Consider the following 22381-nt stretch of genomic DNA (forward strand, 5'->3'; position numbering starts at 1 on the left):
GCTGACCCGGCTGGGCGACGTGGTGCTGAAGGTGGCCCGCTCGGGCCGGCCGCTGGTGCACCTCATCCGCGCCTGGTCCGTCGTCTGCCACCACCTGATGGAGGTGAGGCGGCCGCGCTCGCCGTCTGTTGCCCGGCTGCATCTGCCATGTGCCGGGTGGTGTCGGTGTCGACCTCGGACGTGTCCGCTGCCTGTGATGTGGTGTCAGCCTAGGGCGTGTCTGCTGTCTGTGGCGCGGTGTGGGCCTCGGATGTGTCCACTGTCTGTGACGCGGTGTCGGCCTTGGGTGTGTCCACTGTCTGTGACGAGGTGTAAGCCTCGGGCGTGTCCGCTGTCTGTGACGCGGTGTCCGCCTGGGGTGTGTCTGCTGTGTGTCTGTGACGCGGTGGGGGCCTCGGGTGTGTCCACTGTCTGTGATGCGGTGTCCGCCAGGGGTGTGTTCGGTGAATGTTTGTGCCGCGGCGTCGTCCTCGGGTGTGTCCGCTGTCTGTGACGCAGCGTCGACCTTGAGCGTGTCCGTTGTCTGTGACGCAGTGTTGGCCTCGGGCCTGTCCGCTGTCTGTGCCGCGGCGTCGGCCTCAGGTGTGCCCGTTGTCTGTGCCTGCGGGCGTCGGCCTCGGGTGTGTCCGCTGGGTGTTCGGGTGAACGAGCGGTGTCGACCTCGGGCGGTGTCCGCTGTCTGTCACGCTTTGTCGGCTCGGCTGTTTCCGCTGTCTGTGTAACGCGCCCTGACACACCGCGCCGCAGGCGGCGTGTCACAAGGAGCTGGCCGTGTCCAGAAGGCGGGTGCTGCATTCACGACACGGTCAACGCCATGCTGAGCTCCCACTCGAGCTGCCGCACTTCCCGTGAACGAGGCGCTGTTCAAGCCGCTGGAGACGCTGCTCTGCCTGGAGCTGTGGCGACGCCGACGTCCAGGGACCAGGTTCGTGTTCTGACAGCCCAGCTCCACCACCTCGCCGCCGGTGAACCTGGTGGATGCCCTGCGACGCGTCCGGTGGGATGAGACGCTTCCGGACTTCTTGGAGTTTTGCACGCAAACTGTCTGCCGAATGTTCCTTGTTGTATGCATATTCTGATGGCAGCATAACCTGGACGCGTCATCTGGGGTGTCACTTTTTAAAATCGGTCGGGGGTTAATCAGAAACCTCAGCCGAAAATGATGATCTTAGCTACCCCTAAAACCTGACGTCTTCCCGGATTTCGACCACTCGAATTTGCGGTCTCGGGATAAAGATTTAGAAATTCATACATTGGAATTTTTGGCGGAGAAATGACTTCTAGCTTCAGGTTAAGGGAAGCTGACTTTTCATGAAAAGCTTTGAGTGTGGCGTAATTCACAGAAAAACGTGTTAGGAAATCTTAGCAAGAAATCACTGATGACTACCGCTGTCGCTGATTGCGTTGTATACCCACTACAGTCTCGATTATGCAGCACATAGGCCTATTACTGTTGGAGGGAATCGCATTACTTTTTGGGGCTACCCTCTTCTCCAAAAAGCTGCTGTATGTCGCAGCCAATGGTTCTTTATCTTAGTCCACGCGCTATCATTTCAAAAAATTGTCAAACATTTGCAGACTGGCTTGACGTATGAAGGAATTTGCATGCCTAAAACATTAGGTACCTTCAGGATACTTTTTGGTACAAAATCAACGTGATACTAATAGTGATGTCTTTAGGCGCCTTATGCCTAGTAAACAAATAGTTAAGGTATTGTTCTGTGTTGATGCGGCTCAGTATTTCCCATTATTCACTCACGTGTTGAGTGTGCTCAGAGCAGTACAGGGGGGGGGGGGGGGGGGGCTCAAGTCAGCATGGGGGGCTCAGGCCTCCTGAAAGTATGCGAAGTGAATCCTCCCGCGCGTCACACCTGTGGCACACTCTGCACCGTTTGCATAATGTCTAGCCTACAACTGGCCATACTGTCCGTCCTGCCGCGCCGCTGCGTCCTCCGCTGCCGCGACCGAGCGCGCGGCGCCGGCGCAGTGACCTGTGTCGATCGACAACTGAGCATGTGCCCCCCCCCCCTCCCTGCAGATCGTCGGCTCGATCTGCGAGTTCGTGGAGCTGAGCACGGCCGAGATCCGCAGCGGATGGCGGCCGCTCTTCGGCGCGCTGCGCTCGGTGCGCGCCGACGGCGGCCCGCCGCCCGAGCCGGCGCCGGCCGCCGAGCCGAGACACGCCCACCTGCGGGTGGTGCTGGACGTGTTCGAGGCCTTCCTCAACACGGACAACGTGCTGGTGTTCGCCAACGCCGCTGTCGACTGCATTCTCTGCCTGCTGAAGCACGTCCGCGGACCAAGTAGGCCTCTGGAGAAGGAGGGGCGGGGGAGGGGGGGGAGAGGAGAGAGACTTCCGCGTCCGCTGCTCGTGGAAGGAGGGATGGGGTCTGCTGCGGCATTCGCTCCTGCAAGGGATAAAGCTGCCCTGGCCGCTCACCACGTGCCATGTCCTGCGGACTGTGTGGAGCCTCCCGGTTAAGACGCTTAGAAAGGAATGTCAATCCGTGCCTCTGTCAGTGCTCAGCGGCAAACTTTTGGCTGCCGTGCACCGCATTGCGGCCGTGATCTGCTACGGGACTGGCAGCCCTGACCTGTGACGGGACCAGTCGCAACGTGTGACAGGACTGGCCCTGACCTGTGACTGAGCCAGCCCGGACCTGTGACGGAGTCGGCTCTGACCTGTGACCGGACCAGCCCTGACTTCCAACAGGACCAGCCCTGACCTGTGGCGGGACTAGCCCCGATCTGTGACAGGACCAGCCCTGACCTGTGACCGGACCAGCCCTTAACTGTGACGGGACCAGCCCTTAACTATGACGGGGCCAGCCCTGACCTGTGATTGGCCAGCACTGGCGTGTGACGTGGCCAGCAGCCCTGACCTGTGACCGGACCAGCCCTGACTTCTAACAGGACCAGCTCTGACCTGTGACAGAACCGACCTTGACCTGTAACAGGACCAGCCCTGACCTGTGACAGGACCAGCCCTGACCCGTGCCGGGCCGCACCGCTGACCGTGCGTGCCGCGTCCACAGCCGAGCTGCAGGACAACAACAGCAGCCTGCAGGACCAGGAGCAGGTGGTGCCGCTGGACACGCTGGGCGGCACACAGCTGGACCTGTGCCGCGCCGCGCTGCGCTACATCAGCCGCTGCCACGCCATCCTCGCCTCCATGCACGGCATGCACAGCTGCCCCGTCTTCCACGCCGCCCACAGGTAACGGCGTCCTGCCACGAGGCCCATGTTGGATTTGTGGGTTGTGGTGTGTTTTGGTAACGGTAGCGAATGGGCGCGGTCGGATCATGAAGCGGAGAGGCGCGGTCGATTTTATGGCTGCTCTGGTCAGCGGTTTTTAAGGCGATCCCGCGCCGTGTGGTCGCTTAATTGACTTAAGCCTCGCCCTGATTCGCCGTTTTGCATAGCGTGGACTGATAGGTGGTAGGGTGGGAGCCATGCGCCACCACTGCCATCGCCTGTCGTTTTCAAACTAAGAAAGACACATTCTAGCGGTAAACACCAGCGGATTGTCTTCAACCTGCTCTCGCAATTGCAAAAGATGTTTTGTTCGGTCAATAATTGATCCCATTATATCAGACCAAAGGCCACATTTTCTGGGAAATTGAACTTTTTAGCTTTACACGCTCATATGTACAGGACCATGACTCGCAGTGACGCTAAATCTAAATAGACGAGTGCTTTGCTGAACTGATAAGCATAACAGCATGTAGTCTTATGTGCTTTAAGCGTGTGGTTACGATGCATGGCCCCGTTAGCGTAACAGTGCCGACCCCGTTACGCGCGGTCCGCAGAATCGCCGGTTACCGTTTGCCGCCCGTGCTGGCCGTAAATCGCCTTACAGTGTTCCTCAAAAGCCGCCGATGTCTCAAAGCCAGAAAGGCTAGGGACACGTTTTTGGTCTGAACTGCTAACACCGTTACTTGCCGCTACCTGCGGTATCCTGGGAGTGCCTCCACGTGCCGAGGCTTTCTGGGGCCGCGGGTGGCGCATGGACCCAATGGCCCCCACGTTGGGAGTCGCCCTGAGCGCGCGGTTAGTCCTGGTGGGGTACCTTATTCGGGCTAGGTCTCAGGGCTGAGATGGGCTAGGATAGCCTGCGTATAACCGTTATTTCCAGATTTGGGAAGGAAAGTATGTCGTGTCGGGGAAGATGTCATGTGGTTGTCTTGTAGTTGCGTGTTGTTGAATTTCATGAGTATCTTGTTGATGCGTGGAGCATCGTCGAAAGTGTTCTTCGATGCGCGTGATTTCGTGACAGAAGACAAGCTTGTGTGTGTTGCGACATCTTTGAATTGTGTTGCCTGTAAAAAATTGTGCCTCTTGTGTGTGTTTTTTTTTGTAAACCTTTTCCGGACGGCAAGCCTCTTCTTGCGCTTTTTGACTGAAGGGCAAGGCATTTACATGTCACCCGAGGTAAACACAAACACGCGTGCGTTCCCCTCATATCCTTGCATGACTGCTGTGGTGGAAATAGATGCTCCTTCCTTGCACTGAAGATGGTCAGTGACCGAAAAAGGCATACAAGTTTTTTTGTACTATTCGTGGGGCAAAGCATTATGAGCAGAGGCACCCATTTTGACAAGGGACAACAAATGTTATTCATTTAGCGGTGTCTTGTGTTAGCTTCCTTTTCATCGTATTTACCAGCCGTTCGGTACTGGTTGCCAAAGATATCTAGCTCCACAAACCCAGTGTTTTGGTGTCGTCATCTGCCGTGCAACCCCATTGTAACAACCGACACCTATCGCATACTTTGTTATCGCCACTCTCATTTCACGCTGTGCAAGGCGTTTAATCACGACAGAAAGGAGCCTGAATTCACAGCTGACCGCACGGTGCGATGAGACCGGGTGCAAGCAGCCGAAAGTCATTACCTTTAACGACCGGACCGAATGCCGGCGGTTCCAGCTGTTACGAATACCCGGCGTGCGGTTCGTGCACACGTCTGAGGCTCTGTGTAGCGTGGCGACCCGGCAGGCGCGGGCGAGGAGAAGCCGGCTGAACGGCAGCCAGAGCGCGTGCCTGGAGACGCATTGGTCAAGCCCATGTGTAGCGCGCTCCCGAAGGTGTATGACTCCGCTATCTGTGGTTATGGCATCACGTGTGAGATGGTAGCTGACAGTTCTCGAGCTCGCTGTCGTACCACTCCCGCGACGCCGCGCAGAACGTCCCGCCTGCCACTCGATGTGCGGTGTCTGCGTATTGACCATTCAATGTTGCTACTGTGGGCACGGCGATTGGTGCTGTGTGCGCGACTTCAGGTCAGGCCACCGGAAAATTAGGCCTGTCTGCATGCTTTCGAGAGTGAATGAATGTAATTACGAGCTGGATTTCAGGCTGAATGAGAAGTGCCTCGGGCTATGTGAAAATTCAACGGGAGCCGCCCGGTCTGGCAGTCACGCTTTCTTGGAGCTAATGTCTCCGCAACCACTCATCGCAGGTTCATGTAGTTTTCAGCAACGAGAAGCGTAATTCTCCAAAAGCTGTGCCGTATAAATCGTTAGACATTTGCATGCAAGCCATTTCATCAGGTGGGGTTTTCCAGCACCATTGCAGTATCGCCACGTTTTCGAATCGTCCGTTCAATAAACATGAAACAGGTAAAAGTTTCAAATGGTGGAAAAGTTGAAGAGCACGGGTGACAAGCCGGTTCAATCTCGACCGCCCGTTGTCGCAGCGTCACTAAGCTGGCGCACTCTGAACCATAACAAAACAGGCAAACGTATTGGCACGCGTGGGTCCATGTGTAGGCGGCCGCGCGCTCCTCGTGCGCAAACCTTGGGTCGGTCAGCCTTACCGGGCGTTTGTAAGTTTGAATGCCCAGATCGCAGGGGTTACAACAGATGACCACGTGACACCGGTTGCAGGATGGATTCGGATGTGGCGGCTGCGGTTCCCGAGCGGGTCTCAGAGATGTCTGAACCGTACTAAGTCATAGGCACCCCACTAATCGAACGGGTGTCGGCCAGCGATATATTCTGAAAACCGATTTCGAACACAAGGTGCTCGGGCCTGAAATGAGAGGGACGAAAACTTTGCAGACTAGCTCTGTTTATTGTGATTAGTATTCACCAGGCATATTCGTGCGTTTTGCAAATATGTGGTTACGTTTGCAAATCGCAAATCGTTGTAGATTTATCGATGTCCATCAAAACTCCCAAGCCCGAACAGACTCAGTCGGCCATGTTTCGAGCCATGTAGACCTCCGCCCGTTAAATTGTCCCTGATTTCTAGCGCATTCATGAACGCCAACGGCTGCCGAGGCGCCATAACCAGCACAGTTGACGCGCCCTGTGAACCCGATAACTAACTGACGGTTGCCGAAGATGTCTTGCTCCATTAGCTTACTGTTTGGCGCCACCCACATGATAACAGCTGATGCCCTCTCGCGTGTATTACCGCTTCACCTGCCCCCCGTTGCGTGAGGCGTCTTATGGGGTGTAAGCCATCGATTCGTCGTGGTTCTAGGCATGGATATGTGCATGCACATCCATCAGCCAGTGCTGGCTGGTGCGATATGAAATTAATGTCCTGATTTAGTTCTGTGATGTATTCCCATTTTGATTTAGTTATTTACTGTATCGTATCCCGCTCTGATTTGGGTTCAATCATGTCGGTTGGGAACATGGCATGTGCTTGGGATGGATGGGTTTGTTGACGGATGGGCACCCTCGTTGCCCAGACATACGCAGACTAGACTTGAGCGATTCGCTCACGTATATTTGCATCGCCTGCCGTGTGCTGTTAATCACTAGGCAGTAGCTATGCTAAACGGTAGATAATGCTGTCGCTGATTAGAACGAAGCATGCAATCGTACCACGTGCTGCAAGGTATCAGAAGTCCAGATGGAGGAACAGGTGTTCAGGGTGTTCAGGTGCTTTGGTGAGAAAGCCGCGAGAATCTGGACGTTCATTCTCGCCCCGCAGGAGCATACCCGAGATTTATGGCGTGACTAAACAAATCGTAGGCCTGTGCGTTGAACAGCGCGAGGCCGTTCCAGGGCACACATTGGGGAGAATGGAACATCTAGGCAGTCCCGACCGGAGACATCAGCCTGCGGCCTTCACTGCTCTTTCACGACAGTAGAAAGGAAACATCCCATGGGGCATGCCCCCGCCCCCATCCCCTGTCGTCGTGCCGTGCCGGACGTCAGCCCCGAAGAAAGCCCTCGCCCCCGCCCCCGAGCGGGGTGTCTTGTAAAGAGTCCGACATTTACCTGTCCCAGGACTGTGTGATGGATACCTTTGTCGGTCGGGGCGTCCGGGCCCTCCCGTGCATCTCCCATCCCTCCTTTTGAGCGGCGTTATCCCCGGGACACGCGTTCCGACTTTCTCTTCGCGCCGATTAACATTTTTTCAGTGTTGCAGGCGGTTTGCGGCCGTGTGTGCGGTGGCGTTCGCTGACATTGTCACGTCCAACTTTCCCGTTCCATTTTCCTGTATACATTTCGGAAGACTTAACGGTGGGCGGAAAACGCTCGGTCATTGTGCCGTACGAAAGCTGACTTCGGCCGGCGACGTGTGGGCGCGTGCGGAGCCGGCCGTGATCCCGGGTGCACGAGCCCGCCCGCTGCGCTGGCGGGAAGGCCGGCCCGGACGTGCCGACGCGCCGGATCCTACGTCCAGATGGCCGTGGAGTTAAAGGGGGCCTGCGGCCGGGGAAAGGCTTCGACGTCACCGCCCGCGTGACAGCCGTAGGATTGTTTGGTAGTGGCGCGTGACTGACAGGGTGTTAGCGTGGCCGGCTCGTGGGCGGGCGGATGTGACATAGCGCGGGAATGCCGTGTCGTCGGGGCGCCAGGCGACGTTGCCTGGCCTGTGCGCTGGCGCCGGGGCGCGGTGTGCGTTTCGCTGACATCATCCGTGTTCGATTCGCGCACAGTGGGGGCGCCGGCGACTGGCCGGGTGCCGCCTGCCTCTTGCCGTCAGGCTGGGTGCCGTCTGTTCACCTCTGTTTGGCCGGGCCCCTTCCTCTCCTGCCGCCTGGTTGGGTGCCGTCTGTTCACCTCTGTTTGACCGGACTCTGTCCTCCCCTGCCGCCTGGCTGGGTGCCGCCTGTTGACCTCTGCCTGACTGGGTGCTGTATCCGGCCGCCAGGATCCAGCTGAACACGGCGCCCCTGACGGTGGACCCGGCGCCCGATGACGAGTCGGCGCCGCCGGAAGAGCCGCCGACGTCGCCCGCCGACGGTCCACCCGTCACCTACGAGCGGCTGGCCGTCCAGGGGCCGTTCACGGCGCTCGAGCAGCTCGATAACGCCAGCGGTGAGTCGCGGAGGGCACCGATGACGTCTTCTCGTCTGGCGGCGCCGAGGCGGCGGTCGGGAGTGTGTTCCACACGCCGGATGGAGATGGTGCCGGTGCTAGGCGTAGTCGTCGTGAGCCGTGCTCGTTCCGGTGAGCTAGTGACTGTGGGATGTTCTGCAATGACGGCAATGGAGCACTGGCGGTGAGAACTGTGTGCCTCGCTCTCTACCTCGGTAAAGAGATCTGGAGGTTCCTACTGTTTGGGTTATGCTGCATCCAACAGACACTCCACACTGACGCTGTTGTCGGCAATGCGCCTCCGTTCTCCTGTCGTCGGCGAAGGGTCTACCCTCAGGCCAATCGCGGTTGTGATCATCTGGCGCCTGTAGCCCCGGCAGCTCCCTCTCTTGGGGCCCGTCGTGAGCCCGTGTGACGCCGCCGCGGTCGGCAGGGATCCTGCGCGTGTGGTACCTGCTGCTGGAGGGCCTGGCCGGAGCCACGGCCACCTGTCCCCGCCGGCACCAGCCCCAGACGATGGAGACGCTGTTCACGCTCCTCCGCTCGCTCGCCAACCGGCCCGGTCAGTGGCGCTGGTCACTCGCCGGCCAAGCGGACCCCGAGGCGCGGAGTGGCCCTCGAGGCCTGACAGCCTCAGCTTATCACTCCGCAGGGATTAATGCTTGGTTGAACCATTATCACTGGTGGCCATTGCGGCCAGTACGAGCGAATGGCCAAATGAAAGACATTTGAATGGGATGGGGTCGTCCACTTTTGGCGAAGCCCTTGGAGCTCACGTTCATCCGCTGTCTGAAGCGCCTCACACCGTCGGCGGTCGGGGCAGTCGAGTGTCCTCGCTGCGTGTGGCCCCAGTGGTCCTGTCCTGATGGAGGAGGTGGTGCCGCCTCGCCGGAGCGACCCCCTGACCGAGTGTGACGCGCGCTCCGATCGGCGGCGGCAGGCGCCGAGTTCGGCATCTACTGCGTCAACCACCTGCTGCTGCCGATGGTGCAGGGCTGGCTGCGGCGCACCGGCAGGCGCCACCGCGGGTGGGACGCGTTCGCCACCAACTTCAAGCAGTGCTGCGGCCTGGCCACCGACCTGGTGGTCTTCTACCACAAGACGCTGCCCGGTGAGTGTGCGCGCCCGCTCCGGGGCGACCCGCGGCCGTGTGGTGCGGCCGGCGGCGCACGTCTCGCTCCCCGGCCGGTCTGTGGCGGGCGCTGTGTATCCCACGCACAACCGGGGCCGGGTTTAGTCACGATTTGTGTGTGTTTGTGGAAGCTTCAGGTGACTGAGACGTCAGGCCCAGGACTGGGTAAGAAAGTTTTTATAATAACTGCCAGTCGGAAATGCCGTCTTGTATTTATGGACACTTATGCTTGTCTAGTTAAGCGTCTGAGCGCTGATCTGTGGCACGCACTTGGGTAAATAAATCCGGCAACTCTGTTGTGTGCCCAGCCAGGGCACTCGTGTGTGGCTCGCTGCAGACGTTCCTGCAGCATCCGCCGTAAAAGAATGCGTCGGATGCTGGTGAGACAGCCGTTTCAGGCTTACATACGAAACATCGTGCCACCGAGCATGGACGCTGGTCTCAGCCACCGGCCTGGGGTATTAGCCCGACTGGGTGCCGGTCCCCAACCCTACCCGGTACCGGACACACCACGGCGCACCCCACTAAACTGAGACCAGTACGACCACGTGCTCAGTGCCATTCCGGGGAGCGTACGGTGCTTCCCCAGTACCCGGAGCGGGCAGGCCGGGCCGCCGTCTGGTCGGCAGCGTGGCGCTAGGCCTGCAGACTGCACGGCGGCTTACAAGGAGCGTCCTTGCGGTGGCTGCTGTGACGTCATCGGCTCAGCTGGAAAGGAAAGCACCCTAATCACGAAAGCGGCATTTGGGCTGGCTTGATACCAATGCCAGCTCACGAGCCCCTGGCGATTTTGGCATGCTTCTTTCGCGCCCTGCATTCGTGATGCGCTGCCACTCGCGGAAGGACGTCGCCGGGCATGCAGTCGTTTGTAGCGCGTCCGTCATGCGGCGTGTGTTCGTGTCCGTCCACTTCGGTCACTGGTCAGGATTGTGGCGGGAGCGGGCAGGAAGCCTGCGCCGTGGTTGATCAGCGGCCAGTACACGACGCACTGGTTCTTACCTGGCAAATGGCAGGGTCGGCGTTGGGTGTTCAGTGGGGCGCTATTATGCATTCCTTTCAGATATGGAGGCAAGCAGAGACACTGCGCCCAGGACAGACTCAAGGCATCGGGCAGGTAGATGGAGAGCGCGAGTAGAGGAGTTTTTTTCTGAGTGCGGAACGTTGCCGAGGGTGTGGAAGTAGACTGAAGAAGAAGAAGACTGAGGCGAGTGTCGACAGTCTTCATAAAGGCAGACAAGCATAGGCAGGCATAGGCAGGCAGGCAGGCAGTCCTTCCTGATGCCCATCGTAACTCCGGCTCCTCTCTGCTACGCAGATGGGAATCGGTTTGGGTTTGAGCGGTGGCGCTTGTGAGTCGTACTCCTCGTCAAGTAAACTATAAAAATTGAATTATGTCGGTGCGTAGTTGTCGGCCAGTTTTCGCGCATTTGTCACTTTCAGACGGCATGAACTGGAGGTGTTTTTTACACCACTCCAAACATATGCACACCCGGACCCAATTGGACTTGGAATGCGGTCGTGGCGCCTGGCACCCTCTAGGCGTTATTCCCTGCTTTGAAGGGTGCCATAGCCGCCCGGGTAACTCCAGCACGCTCGCTTCAGGAATGTTTCCAGCTATCGTGAGGATTCAATCGAATTAAAACGCAGTGCAGGCCTGACGCTGGGCGGCCATGCCATGAAAAATTGCGGCACGGAACGGAAGCATTCGAAAGAATCGTCATTTAGCATGAAAACAGGCCAGCCTTACTCACTGCAACAGCTGGCTAAGAACGTGTATTCGTAATGAGTTTAGGCGGTGCAGTACCATCATGGCATTGCCTGCACGCCATTTTTTTTAAAACGCGTAACGTTGCACGTATGTAACGTGGGAACTGCACGTGCATTGAATATTTTTGGGTCACACAAACATTTGTTTGGGTGAGAGGTCAGAACGTCTGCCTAGTTAGTTGACTTTTGGCTCGAACTGACTTAATCAAATAAAGCAGCGACGAATGTAATGAAAGAAACCAATCAGACGAGACCAACTTTCCAAGTGAAAGCAAGAAATTTTGCTAAGTTCATGCCTTAAAAACTATATCCCATTTATCGGAAATTCTTGGCGGCGGCGGCGCGGGAATCGCACACGTCTGGGGCAGGACTTCACCGTCGTATTTGTGCAGGCGTCGGTGTTTGTGCGTGCAAGATTATCCGCACTGTAGTGTGAACCACGGACTTCCCGCCCCCCTGTAACCTTTGTTAAGGACTGGCGTTTGATTGCGGCAGCCAGACCAGCTACGGCATCGCGGTCAGTATCGGACTGCAGGAGGTCAATTCGACTACGAATGTTGTAGGAAGCCCACCGCTGCTAAACCCGTAGAAATGTCAGTCATCGACCGAAAACACGTTTGAAACTTCCGTGTGGAGTGCGCACGTCTGTGACGCAGGCCGGGCAGCATTGTAAGGAGAAACACGTACGACCCTGTGACCGTGCCGCGGCACGCCAGCTTATCCTGAAATGTGTGTTGGATGAAAAATTGGTTTGCGGAGTCACGTATGACCTATTTTTGTCAAGCCTGTCGTGAATTCAAGTAATTTTTCACTCCAACAAAGTGCTTTGCACAATGTAAACCAGTTGGATGCATGGCGTAGCATACTGGAGCTTACATAAATATCTGCAACAAGTTGATTAATATTTTTCACCGAAATGTCCGCTTTCAGAACGCGGAGCGGGTGGCTTTGATGGGCTAACACGGGTCAGATTGTTCTAGAGTATTCGAGATTTTGTAAATAAAAATTTAAAACATTGCCAAAACTTGCACGTCATTGTTTTGAAATCTTTGCACGTCATTTTAAACATAAAAACGCATGCTTCGACAGCTTTCTACTGGCTTGAACTGAATGCATTGTAATGAAGGATGAGCGATTTTCATGTGAACAGCGAACGGACCGATAGCAAATAACGAGGAGGAAGTGAGGCATTGCACTGCGTTTGTATAGTGCAATGACGCCGCACTTCCACTGCGACGTCTATGGTCAAACCGTTTGCGCGGGAACATAGGAAACGGTAAAAACTTTCTGTGCATCTATAAAATTCCCCGGACCAGAGTCGATGCTGCCCACGCATTTTAGCATCACCGGATTTGCAACCAGGTGCATGCTGTATTTCTTCGATGCGAACACAAAACATACAGCAAACTCAACGTTGCCCCGCCCATGATGAGCGCCAGCGATCGACCAAAAGGATATGTAAAGGAAACTTCGGCTCACGTGGATTCTATAGGAGTCGAAATCAAGCGGTATCACGCAGGGCAGTGCCCACCTACCATTACGTTGTCAAAACTGTGCCGGACGATGCATGACACGGCATACTTTAGGCCCATTTCGGACATCGCCCAAATAGCGTCAAAATTAGGTCCATGACTCGGCTTCACGGGTTGGAAACCAGTTGCTATCCGTTTGACGCGACCACAATTTGTGTAGCAGACTCGACACCGCACACCACGGGTGCGAATCCCGCTAGCCACCGTTAGAATGAAGCTGGATAATTCCGTCGTGAATATGGGCTCTGGAGTCTAACCAAGCGGCTGGGGACCCCAGGACAAACTTGCCATCATGTTACGGGAACTCGCAGACCTGTGCACAAAAGTGGTGCGCCTGTTGAGAAGTGATGCATTTTAGGCACTTCTGCACTGTCAGTTCTACTCACCTGCCAAAGTATGGCAACAGAGCAATAACCTAACAGCCGACGAACAGCTGGCTTAAGGGCGACATGTTGTCAGAACTGGACCGAATAGGACAGTCGGAAGAGTGAACGTGTGTGCGCCAATCGTAAGAGCTCAAGACGGTTCGAACGGTCTGCATTCGCTAAGAAGGAGCGCAGAGGCGCACCGGAATCACGGGGTGACGGGCGTCACCTGTTTGCAGCTATGTACCGTGACCCCGCGGTGACCCCGAAGACCCCGCCACTGTAAATTACCGCTGGTGTCTGTTGGATTCAGCGCATGTTGGACATGTGCGCTCACAAGATGATATGACTGGGAGAGCGATTTGATGCCGCCATCTTATTGGGACGGTGATTTGATGTCACCATCTGATTGGGAGAACGACGTGGTGTCACCATCTGATTGGGAGAGGGGCTCGATGCCACCATCTGATTGGGAGAGTGATTTGATGGCACCAGTTTCAGGAGAAGTGACGAAACTATGCCTGGTGGCCGTCAGTAAGGATTGCAATGGAACGGGTGGCGTCTGGAATGAAATTGGTTCCAGTACCCCAGTGAGGCTTAACTCTGGTTTTTTAGGTTGATATGTTAATGTGTCGCTGAGGAATGTGACAAGGCGCGCCGCATGCACGTGGTTGTGGTGTGGTATTAGCGCTGGGTATCGACGTGCCTGAAGGTACGATTGTTCTTCTTCAGTTATGACTAAACAGTAGGTAATGTTGTCACCACAGTTCAAGCAAGGAAATTGTGTCCCTCTAACGAAGGGGGGCATCACGCAAATGAATCGTCTGGTGCGATAATAGCAAAGGCGTGTGCATGTATCTAGTGCTTCCTCTCGGGGGAGGCCGTTCTGCCCCGCGACAGACCAGACGCGTCGCACCACTCCAGATCGCGGCCTACGCGGGAGTTTAGTCCTGACACGGCTCCATCTCCTGGCCGTCAAATGAACCTGAGATGACGAGCGCTGGGCCGCTAATTTGCCCGCTGCAATGCTCCTTCCCTTCCCCACGAGCGTGTGATATGTGAATTGATGCGGGCGCCGGTGGCGGCGGTGGTGGTGTCGGAGGTGTCCTCCGCGGGCCGACGCGCGGTAACCTGAGGCTGTCCTGGTGTGGGTTTGTGTGTGGGGAGAAGGATGTGTGTGTGTGCGGCGCGGTCGCCGGCGGGCGCGTGCGAGTAACAGAGCCGTGTGGTGTGCCCCTCCGCAGCCGACGCGTCCGAGCGCCAGCGGGCCGGCGCCCAGCTGATGATGCGACAGCTGCTGCTGGTCATGATCGAGTGTGTCTGCCAGCCGCACGAGGTCATCTCGCGACTCGGCTGCGCCTGCATCAGGTACCGTCCCTCTGACAACAGCACACTGCATGCCACGCTGTCTCCCACACTGCCGCTCTCCCGCTGCAGTCGGCAGTCAGCGGCCAGCTCGCTGCCGACCGCCTGCCGCTCAGTTGGAGGCACGCCGTTGTCCTGCTGGTGACGACGGCCCCAGCTCTGTTAGCTCAGCGCGGCGCCCGGCGGTGCCGCCAGCAGCAGTCTCCGATAGCGGTGGAACAACTCAGAGTCCCAATCCCCACATTACGACGCCGCTAAGCCACCAGCGATACGAAACTGACGTATGGGCTGGGATCTTGGGGTGGGCTTAGCTCAGTTTGGAGACAAGGCGAAGGAGCGCCGGGTGAAGGTACGGGTTCAGTCTGGCTGCAGGCCAAGCGTCATCGTCGCCGACCTCGAGCTGTGCGGGAGACCGCGACCCTAATGACGCTGCATGTTGAACGCGTCATTAAACCCAACAATTATGGCTAATGGCACTTGGTGGTGGCTGGGCTGCTTGAGTTGCTAACCCGCTAAACACAACGACCTCGGCGTCGATCAACAGGGCACTTAGCCCCTCCGCCTAACAGCACGCTCGGCAGGTCGGCGCACTGTACGTACGAGCGACCCGCTTAGCACTGTACCCTTGATCATCCTTCCGCGATCTGCGGCAGACGGCAGACGGCAGACGGCAGACGGCAGACGGCAGACGGCAGACGCAGACGGCAGACGCAGACGGCAGACGCAGACGCAGACGGCAGACGCAGACGACAGACAGCAGACGCAGACGGCAGACGGCAGACGGCAGACGGCAGACGCAGACGGCAGACGCAGACGCAGACGGCAGACGGCAGACGCAGACGACAGACAGCAGACGCAGACGGCAGACGGCAGACGGCAGACGGCAGACGGCAGACGGCAGACAGCAGACGGCAGACGGCAGACGGCAGACGGCAGACGGCAGACGGCAGACAGCAGACGCAGACGGCAGACGCTCGGCGGCAGACGCTGCTGCCTGGACAGGGCTCCGAGAGGCTCGGATTTCGCCGTGTTCAGATCTCCCCGATCAAGAGGGAGACGGTCACCGCGAACGCCCCTTGTGCCGCGTGCTGGGTGGCAAGATGACCGCTCCTCGCCCCGGCGCCGGCTCGGTCCTTGTCCGCGACAACAGCAGTCCATATAGGGGAGCTGTAACAGCCGGCCCTGGCCGGGCCCGCTGTTGCATCCGGCCCTGACTGCCTTAAGTAGGCCTGAGGCCTAAGTAGGCCCTTGCCGCCCGGGTAGGCCTTGGGTGGCGAAGCTGCATCAAATCATATCGGCACCTACCGTCTGCCGTCAGTAAGTAAACAGGACCCAGGTACAACAGTCGACGTGCTGCGCAAAGTCATACGGGCTTGACACTCAAACGAGCATGCAGCGAAAAGTGCGTGGAAGTGCACCGAGCTTGTTGGCGGTATGGAGCGTCCCATGGCGGTCGAGTCGGGTGGAAGACCGACCTCCTCTGCGGCGGTCGTCCTCGGCTGTACACCACGGCCTGTGGTGGTGCACGACGTACATCGCGCCCTGCGCCGTGAGACGGCGTACACTACGACCTTTGTCGTTAGGCGGTGTACACGACGACCTATGTTAAGCGGCGTACACTACGACCTGTGTTGCGGGCAGCGTGCATCATGTTCTGTGACGTTCCGCGGTGTCCGTCGTAACCGACTGTCAGGGATGGCATGCCGCACAGCCTGCTGCGCGAGGCGGCGCGCGGGCTGCGCTGCCGCTGTCGGCGTCAGGGCGGTGCGCTGCGGCGTCTGCGTGACGCGAGTCGTGTCGCTGGCCGCAGCGGAGGACCGACTCCTCCCCACGGGCCTCTCCCAGCCGCTCCGCATACGCCAGTTGACACTTATTCGGCGTAAATCATCCCAAATGGTTATTTGTGATCCGTAAATCACGGACGGCGCTGATCTACGACAGGAAGCTCGCAGTGTCTACTTAGGCCATTTGCACGTTCAGATTCTTTTCATCAGGTGCGATGATTTACCGGGTACGTCTAAATTGCGGCCGGCCGGCGGCCGCACAGTGGCGCCGCTGTCGCGGCCGTCCGCCAGGGGCGCCCGTGTCGTGAACCCTGCGGTCAATTAGAGAGTGCCGTCGCTGCACAGCGGCGTGCTGCTGCATTCTGGCGGCGCCGATTAGAGCCCGCCCCCGCCACAACGGCCGATGCGCCCGCTGCAAACGGTGTGGGAACGACGGCGCAGCCCGCTCCACGCACAATTACCCCACATAGTATTCCGCGCTTGCTGCTCAGCTCGTCCCGAAACGCGAATACTTGCAGCCTTTTATGTCGCTCATGGCTCCGAAAACGGCTGGAATAGCCCGGAAAGCCGACCGTACGCAGATTAGCCGGTTTAAAAGAGCGCGCCGACTGACCGAGCGGAATAATTCAAATTAAGCCGGCGATTGCCGGCAAAAATGGTGGGTATTTTACGGGGGGTTTTCACATACTTATTCCAATGGTGCCAATTAAGAACGTATATTTTTCGATTAATTGCCCTATTTAATTCATCTATATTAGGTTCATGCTTGTGATGCCGCCAAAGCATGGCATACCACCGTAAACCACGGCATCAAAACAATGCCGCGGCATGATGTCAGGCCCGCTGGCACGCATCCCCGGCGGATGTCTGTTGTCAGGCGCTCGGCTTGTGTGTTACGCAGTAATGCCGGACGGAAACAATGTATTCATACAGTGCTTAGATGTGTTTGAAGTGCTTTGTAAACAAGGACGTGGATTGCCTCTTAAGCGCCTTCTGAACAGGGGCGTGGGTTACCTTTTTTGTTTGTGCTGCTGCCTCTCTGCCTCAGTGCATGGCAAAATAATGCATGACGGGTGTTAAAAGGACATAGTTTTGATACGTAATGCCTGTTGTCAACAAGTGCTCGTATTGTCCCTGTGTTCATGGTTTTCGGTCATCCTTTGTCATGTAAACGAACGTGGTTTTAGACCATCCTTTGTTCTGAAAACTTTTTTGCTCAATTCATTTGCTCGCTTTACACAGCTTTCTAAAGGGCATCCCTACAACGTCCATTTTATGACTGCGCACGCAAGCATTCCACATGCATTGCAAACGCATTGCATTGCACCACATGCGAACGAACAAGCATTCCACATGTTGCTTTATTTAACGTGTTTCCCACTTGGACGTCTGCACTGTTTGCGTTCTGGAAAAGTGTCCGTTCTGGGCTGCTCTAGGACATCATGGCCACGACTGTCGTCACTGCGCGTACAGTCACCGCAGTGAACGTACGCATAGTGACGTTCACCGCGCGTACGCTTAGCACCTGGCAGATGCTCCCTCAAGTCATTGCTCTAGGCTGTTGAGTTGTTTCGAGTTCTGCCAATGATGTTTGTTTGACCATTTGATCACTAGCTGATAGCCGATCATGGCGGCCAAAACCCCGATGGCACGGGGGGAGGGGGAGGAGAAGTGTCCATTCGCACCCGTTCACTATTGACACGAGGAATATTATTGACGCAAGGCTCACATAAAACGATTGCGGCCGAAGACCGATTTCATTGCAAAACCCGTGATGTAGGAACAAAAAGGAGAACTATGGATCGCCGACCTTAACTTGGTCGGAGGTCCGATTGCACGCGCTTGCACCGCCCCCACCCCCCGTATGGTCTCCACCTGTAGAGGACTGGACGGGCCAGCGGCTTCCCCGTCTGCCATCCTGGGCCACACCCGGCACGCGGCGCCGTCCAGATCAAGGCGACCCCGGCGGCGTGGGCAGCCTGGTCGGACACCTGACCGTAGGTGCGTGCCCTGTGGGGAGGGAACAGCAGCGGAGGCGGCGGCGCGCTCCCAGCGGGCTGCGCTGTCGGCCGGCTGATGGCCGGTGTCGCCATAAGTCACGCACGCCGGCGCGGCGCGCTCTCAGCGCCGCCGCCGCCGGCCGATCGCGTGCGCGGCCCCCATCGGCCGCCGGCGCGCCGCTGTCGCCGCGGCGACGCCGCTTTTTCCGTCATTTTCCTCTCCACTGGCCGCCTTCATTACAAACGACACATGAACACTCGGTCATTAAGATTTTTCCACTCGGGGTGCAATAAAATCATGTGTTTTTACGGCGGCGCCGGCCGGCCTTTATTGGAGTGAGCTTCCTCCTGGCGCTGGCCTCCTCGGAAGTCGACCATTCGCCCGCCTGTTTTACCCGAGCGATAATTTGATTAGGTCGCGCCGTGTGGAGCCGGCGCCACTGGGCGGAAGGCGGGCTGTGCGAGCACCGCCGCTGGGCGGAAGGCGGGCTGTGCGAGCATCGCCGCCGCTGGGCGGAAGGCGGGCTGTGCGAGCACCGCCGCCGCTGGACGGAAGGCGGGCTGTGCGAGCACCGCCGCCGCTGGACGGAAGGCGGGCTGTGCGAGCACCGCCGCCGCTGGACGGAAGGCGGCCTGTGCGGACACCGCCGCTGGCCGCCTGGCCCTGGCCGGGCCGAGCTCACCGCGCGAGCAGGACGCTGCTGCCCTGAGCCCGCCGTTTGGCCCGTGGACGGATCGCCCTGCGCGACACACCGTGCGCTGGCCGGGAGCTTCACCCAAGCCTCAGACGCTGCAGCCGCAGCTGCTGCGTCCGGGACCCGGTGACGCGTTGTTTGCTGCACCACTCCATCCCCGGGCTGTGGCCTCGGCCGCGCTGTCAAGTGCCACACGCAACGGCGTGTGGGGTCGGTGCTGACCCAAATTCAGCCGGTTTGCTCGCGCCAAGTGGTAACAATGCCGGGCGGATTCGTCAGTGTTTGAACAGACGATTGGACTTCCGTGGTCACTGCTGAGATGAGGCCTGTCGCCGTTTGATTGGTTTGCCCATCGAGTGCATTAGACACCAGGGCAATGCAGAGAAGATCCGTGCTACACTTATATAATCGTTTATTATCACTGTGTTTATATTCATTCATTGTTATACCAGATACCAAATTGTTGTGTTGAGTCCTAATCCTATTTGTTCGTTGCTCTAGCTGATAGGACGAATGCAGGTTCGTAGGTTCGCATAACCAACTAGAAGAGCTCTATCCTGGGTATGGATTAACGTACGTATGGATTAACGTACCCACAAATGGTGCTTTGTGCTCGCATTTTGGTCAGCTGGGTCATTTGGGTCTAGTCCTTTATTCCAAGAAAATCAAACGATCGTCCTAGAATATGTTTGCTTTCGGCATTGTGAGTTGAAAGCTCCTATTTTGATTGCACTATCTCCAATACACCAGAAGATACCGGTTAAATGATGTTGTATGCTCAATAGCGATTGTATCGGCAGTACTGAATATTTAGAGGTGTCCTCATCGTCAAGAGAACGCAGTGGACATTTGGTGTACCGTCAAATCTCCGGGTCATGACTGCGGCCGCCCGTTGCGTGAGGATGTAAACATTCTTGAGGATATGCACAGCTCGAAATGCTGAGTGCCGCCAGTGCAATGGTCAGTTTGCGTTACAAGGTTGTTTTACCAGTAAATACTCGTTGGTATCTTGAAGGCCGTCAATTCAACATAGGGTCCTTTGACTCCGAATGCCGAAAAAACAGGAGCTGAATGCTTTTCTTATTTCTGCTCATTTTTGTATTTATCGCTTTGGTTGTCCACGAATGTGGCGTCAAAGTCTAGGAGGCTCGAACTACATGTTGGGGAGGGTATGCCCCCCCCCCTCCACCCCACCCCTTCATCTTAACTGAATACGATCGTACACCCCTAGACGAGTGTTATAGGTCATAGTGTTCCAGCATCTGAGTCTTCAACATCCACACCGTCTCGCCGTCATGTGTGGAATAAGCCACCGCATAAGGTACCTCGGAAAACTGTAGCATCTTCATGATATTTTCACTTCTACACATTGCCGCAAGTTGGCCGCAAATATCGTGCGCATCACACTGTAGCAAATTATCTGTGGAATCTCCCTGTTGTATTAGGGTATCGGTTATGTCCATTTGTTGTCTTCGGAGTCGTTGTATTGCGTTAGAGTAGCGGTTGGGGTAGCGGTAGCAGTAGTAAAACGGGCGTGCGTGCTGCTAACCACTCGGCCGACATCGTCTGAGGTTACGGCTGGGTGATCATCGAAGCTCTGGCCATTGAGTGATGAGTGGGATGATCACGTTCTTGCAAGGTGCTCTGTATCGTGATGTGTATTTTGCACATGGATCTGTGCCTTTGTATAGAGGTGAAGCTTGTTGAAGCGCGTGGATGCTCACGGACCGCACCGAGGGCTTCTCTCCCCTCCAGCTTAGACCGCGCTGGGGGCTTCTGCCCCCTCCGGCTGAGACCGCGCTGGGGGCTGCTGCCCCCTCCGGCTGAGACCGCGCTGGGGGCTGCTGCTGCCTCCTCCGGATGAGACCGCGCCGAGGGCTGCTGCCCCCTCCGGCTGAGACCGCGCTGAGGGTCACTGCGTGGGTTCAGCTGGTCCGTCTGGAGACTTGCCGCTGGCTGCGCCGTCCAGCGAGACACTCGACCGTAGCAGGCCTTGAGAACACTCCAAAACGTTGTGGGCTGTGGCTTTGGTTGTGGCTCTAGTTGTTCGCTGGGTGACTGGTGGCTGCTCCTCAGTTTGTCGCGGTCGGCAACAGTCACCGCTGGAGCCTGCCCTGCGTCCCTCGGCCGCCGCTGGGGCCCGCCCCGGCCTGTCTGGGTCCTCGGTCATCCCAGGAGCCGGCCCTGGCCTGTCCCGGTCCCTCGGGCGCCGCTGGCGCCGGGCTTGGCCTGTTCAGGGTTCCACGTCGAATGCGCCGCAACTAAATAACCCCGCTCCTCAGCCATCGGCACGTGCCATTCGTTACCCACCTGTCAGAAAAGCACTAATTGAGCGGCTTGTTGGCGTGCGCTGTTGCTGTGCACCTGTTGCGCCACTGCGCAAATGGCCCTCGCTGACAGCGGCCCACGTTGCTGCATTCCCGACGACCAGTGCCCAGTGACAATGCAATGGCCCGTGCCGTGACCGGCCGTTGCCCCAGTGTCCGGCGATTAGCTCCGCCCGCGGACAACAGATGGCACTAATGTCGCGGAACGCGAGCCACACAGGAAGGGCGGCGTTTCCGATCGGGGTGGGGGCGGAGGCGACGGTCGACGATGTGGGGTGGCCGCTGCCGACGGTGCTGCGCCGCGTGTGCGCCTGTGACGTGATGATGCACCGGGCTGGCCCTGAAGACATGGGCACGAGAGCCGATCACGCAGGCAGGAAACGTCGCGCCGCCAAGGCCTCAATAGCGTCAACTCTCCTCATTTGGTGCGTTGTCCGTCATCGACCGGTCTTGGTTTCTGTCATCTCTCTCATCTCATCTCCACTCAGTGTTCAGTTTCTGCGCTCTCGTCTCCTCTCATCTTCCTCCAGGGACAGGTCCTTTTGTCTCGTTCCGTCCCCCCCCCCCCCTCCCCGCCCAGCGGTCAGACATCTGATCGTCTGACGTCAGCGGCCGCCGACGCCCGCCAGCTCTCCTCTCATCTCACCGCCGGCCAATCAGCCGACAGATGGCTGGCCGGGGAAAATGGCGGCCGCGCCGGCTTGCCCACTCGTCGGGGCCGACCGACTGGTCGGACCCTGACAACAGTCAGCTGCCTCCAGAGGCGCGCTGAGGCGCCAGCTGCCTCCAGAGACGCGCTGAGGCGCCAGCTGCCTGCAGAGACGCACTGAGGCGCCAGCTGCCTCCAGAGGCGCGCTGAGGCGCCAGCTGCCTGCAGAGGCGCGCTGAGGCGCCAGCTGCCTCCAGAGGCGCGCTGAGGCGCCAGCTGCCTGCAGAGGCGCGCTGAGGCGCCAGCTGCCTCCAGAGGCGCGCTGAGGCGCCAGCTGCCTCCAGAGGCGCGCTGAGGCGCCTGCTGCCTCCAGAGGCGCGCTGAGGCGCCAGCTGCCTGCAGAGGCGCGCTGAGGCGCCAGCTGCCTCCAGAGACGCGCTGAGGCGCCAGCTGCCTGCAGAGGCGCGCTGAGGCGCCTGCTGC

General features: G+C 57.9%; 1 protein-coding gene across 1 annotated transcript in view; it reads left to right on the forward strand.

The window, feature by feature from the left end:
* Window positions 1-2155: 2155 nt before the first annotated feature.
* Window positions 2156-22381, forward strand: part of LOC119102847 (brefeldin A-inhibited guanine nucleotide-exchange protein 3) — a gene marked incomplete at its 5' end in the record, with an annotated part of 23166 nt that continues 2940 nt past the window's right edge. The window contains 6 exon segments of the mRNA XM_037226299.1: window positions 2156-2303; window positions 3036-3216; window positions 8116-8282; window positions 8716-8844; window positions 9223-9393; window positions 14323-14558. Of these exon segments, the coding sequence (XP_037082194.1) occupies window positions 2156-2303; window positions 3036-3216; window positions 8116-8282; window positions 8716-8844; window positions 9223-9393; window positions 14323-14558 (1032 nt within the window).

Source organism: Pollicipes pollicipes, unplaced genomic scaffold, assembly GCF_011947565.3.
Source record: "Pollicipes pollicipes isolate AB1234 unplaced genomic scaffold, Ppol_2.1 Scaffold_5724;HRSCAF=6776_pilon_pilon_pilon, whole genome shotgun sequence".
NCBI lineage: Eukaryota > Metazoa > Arthropoda > Thecostraca > Pollicipedomorpha > Pollicipedidae > Pollicipes > Pollicipes pollicipes.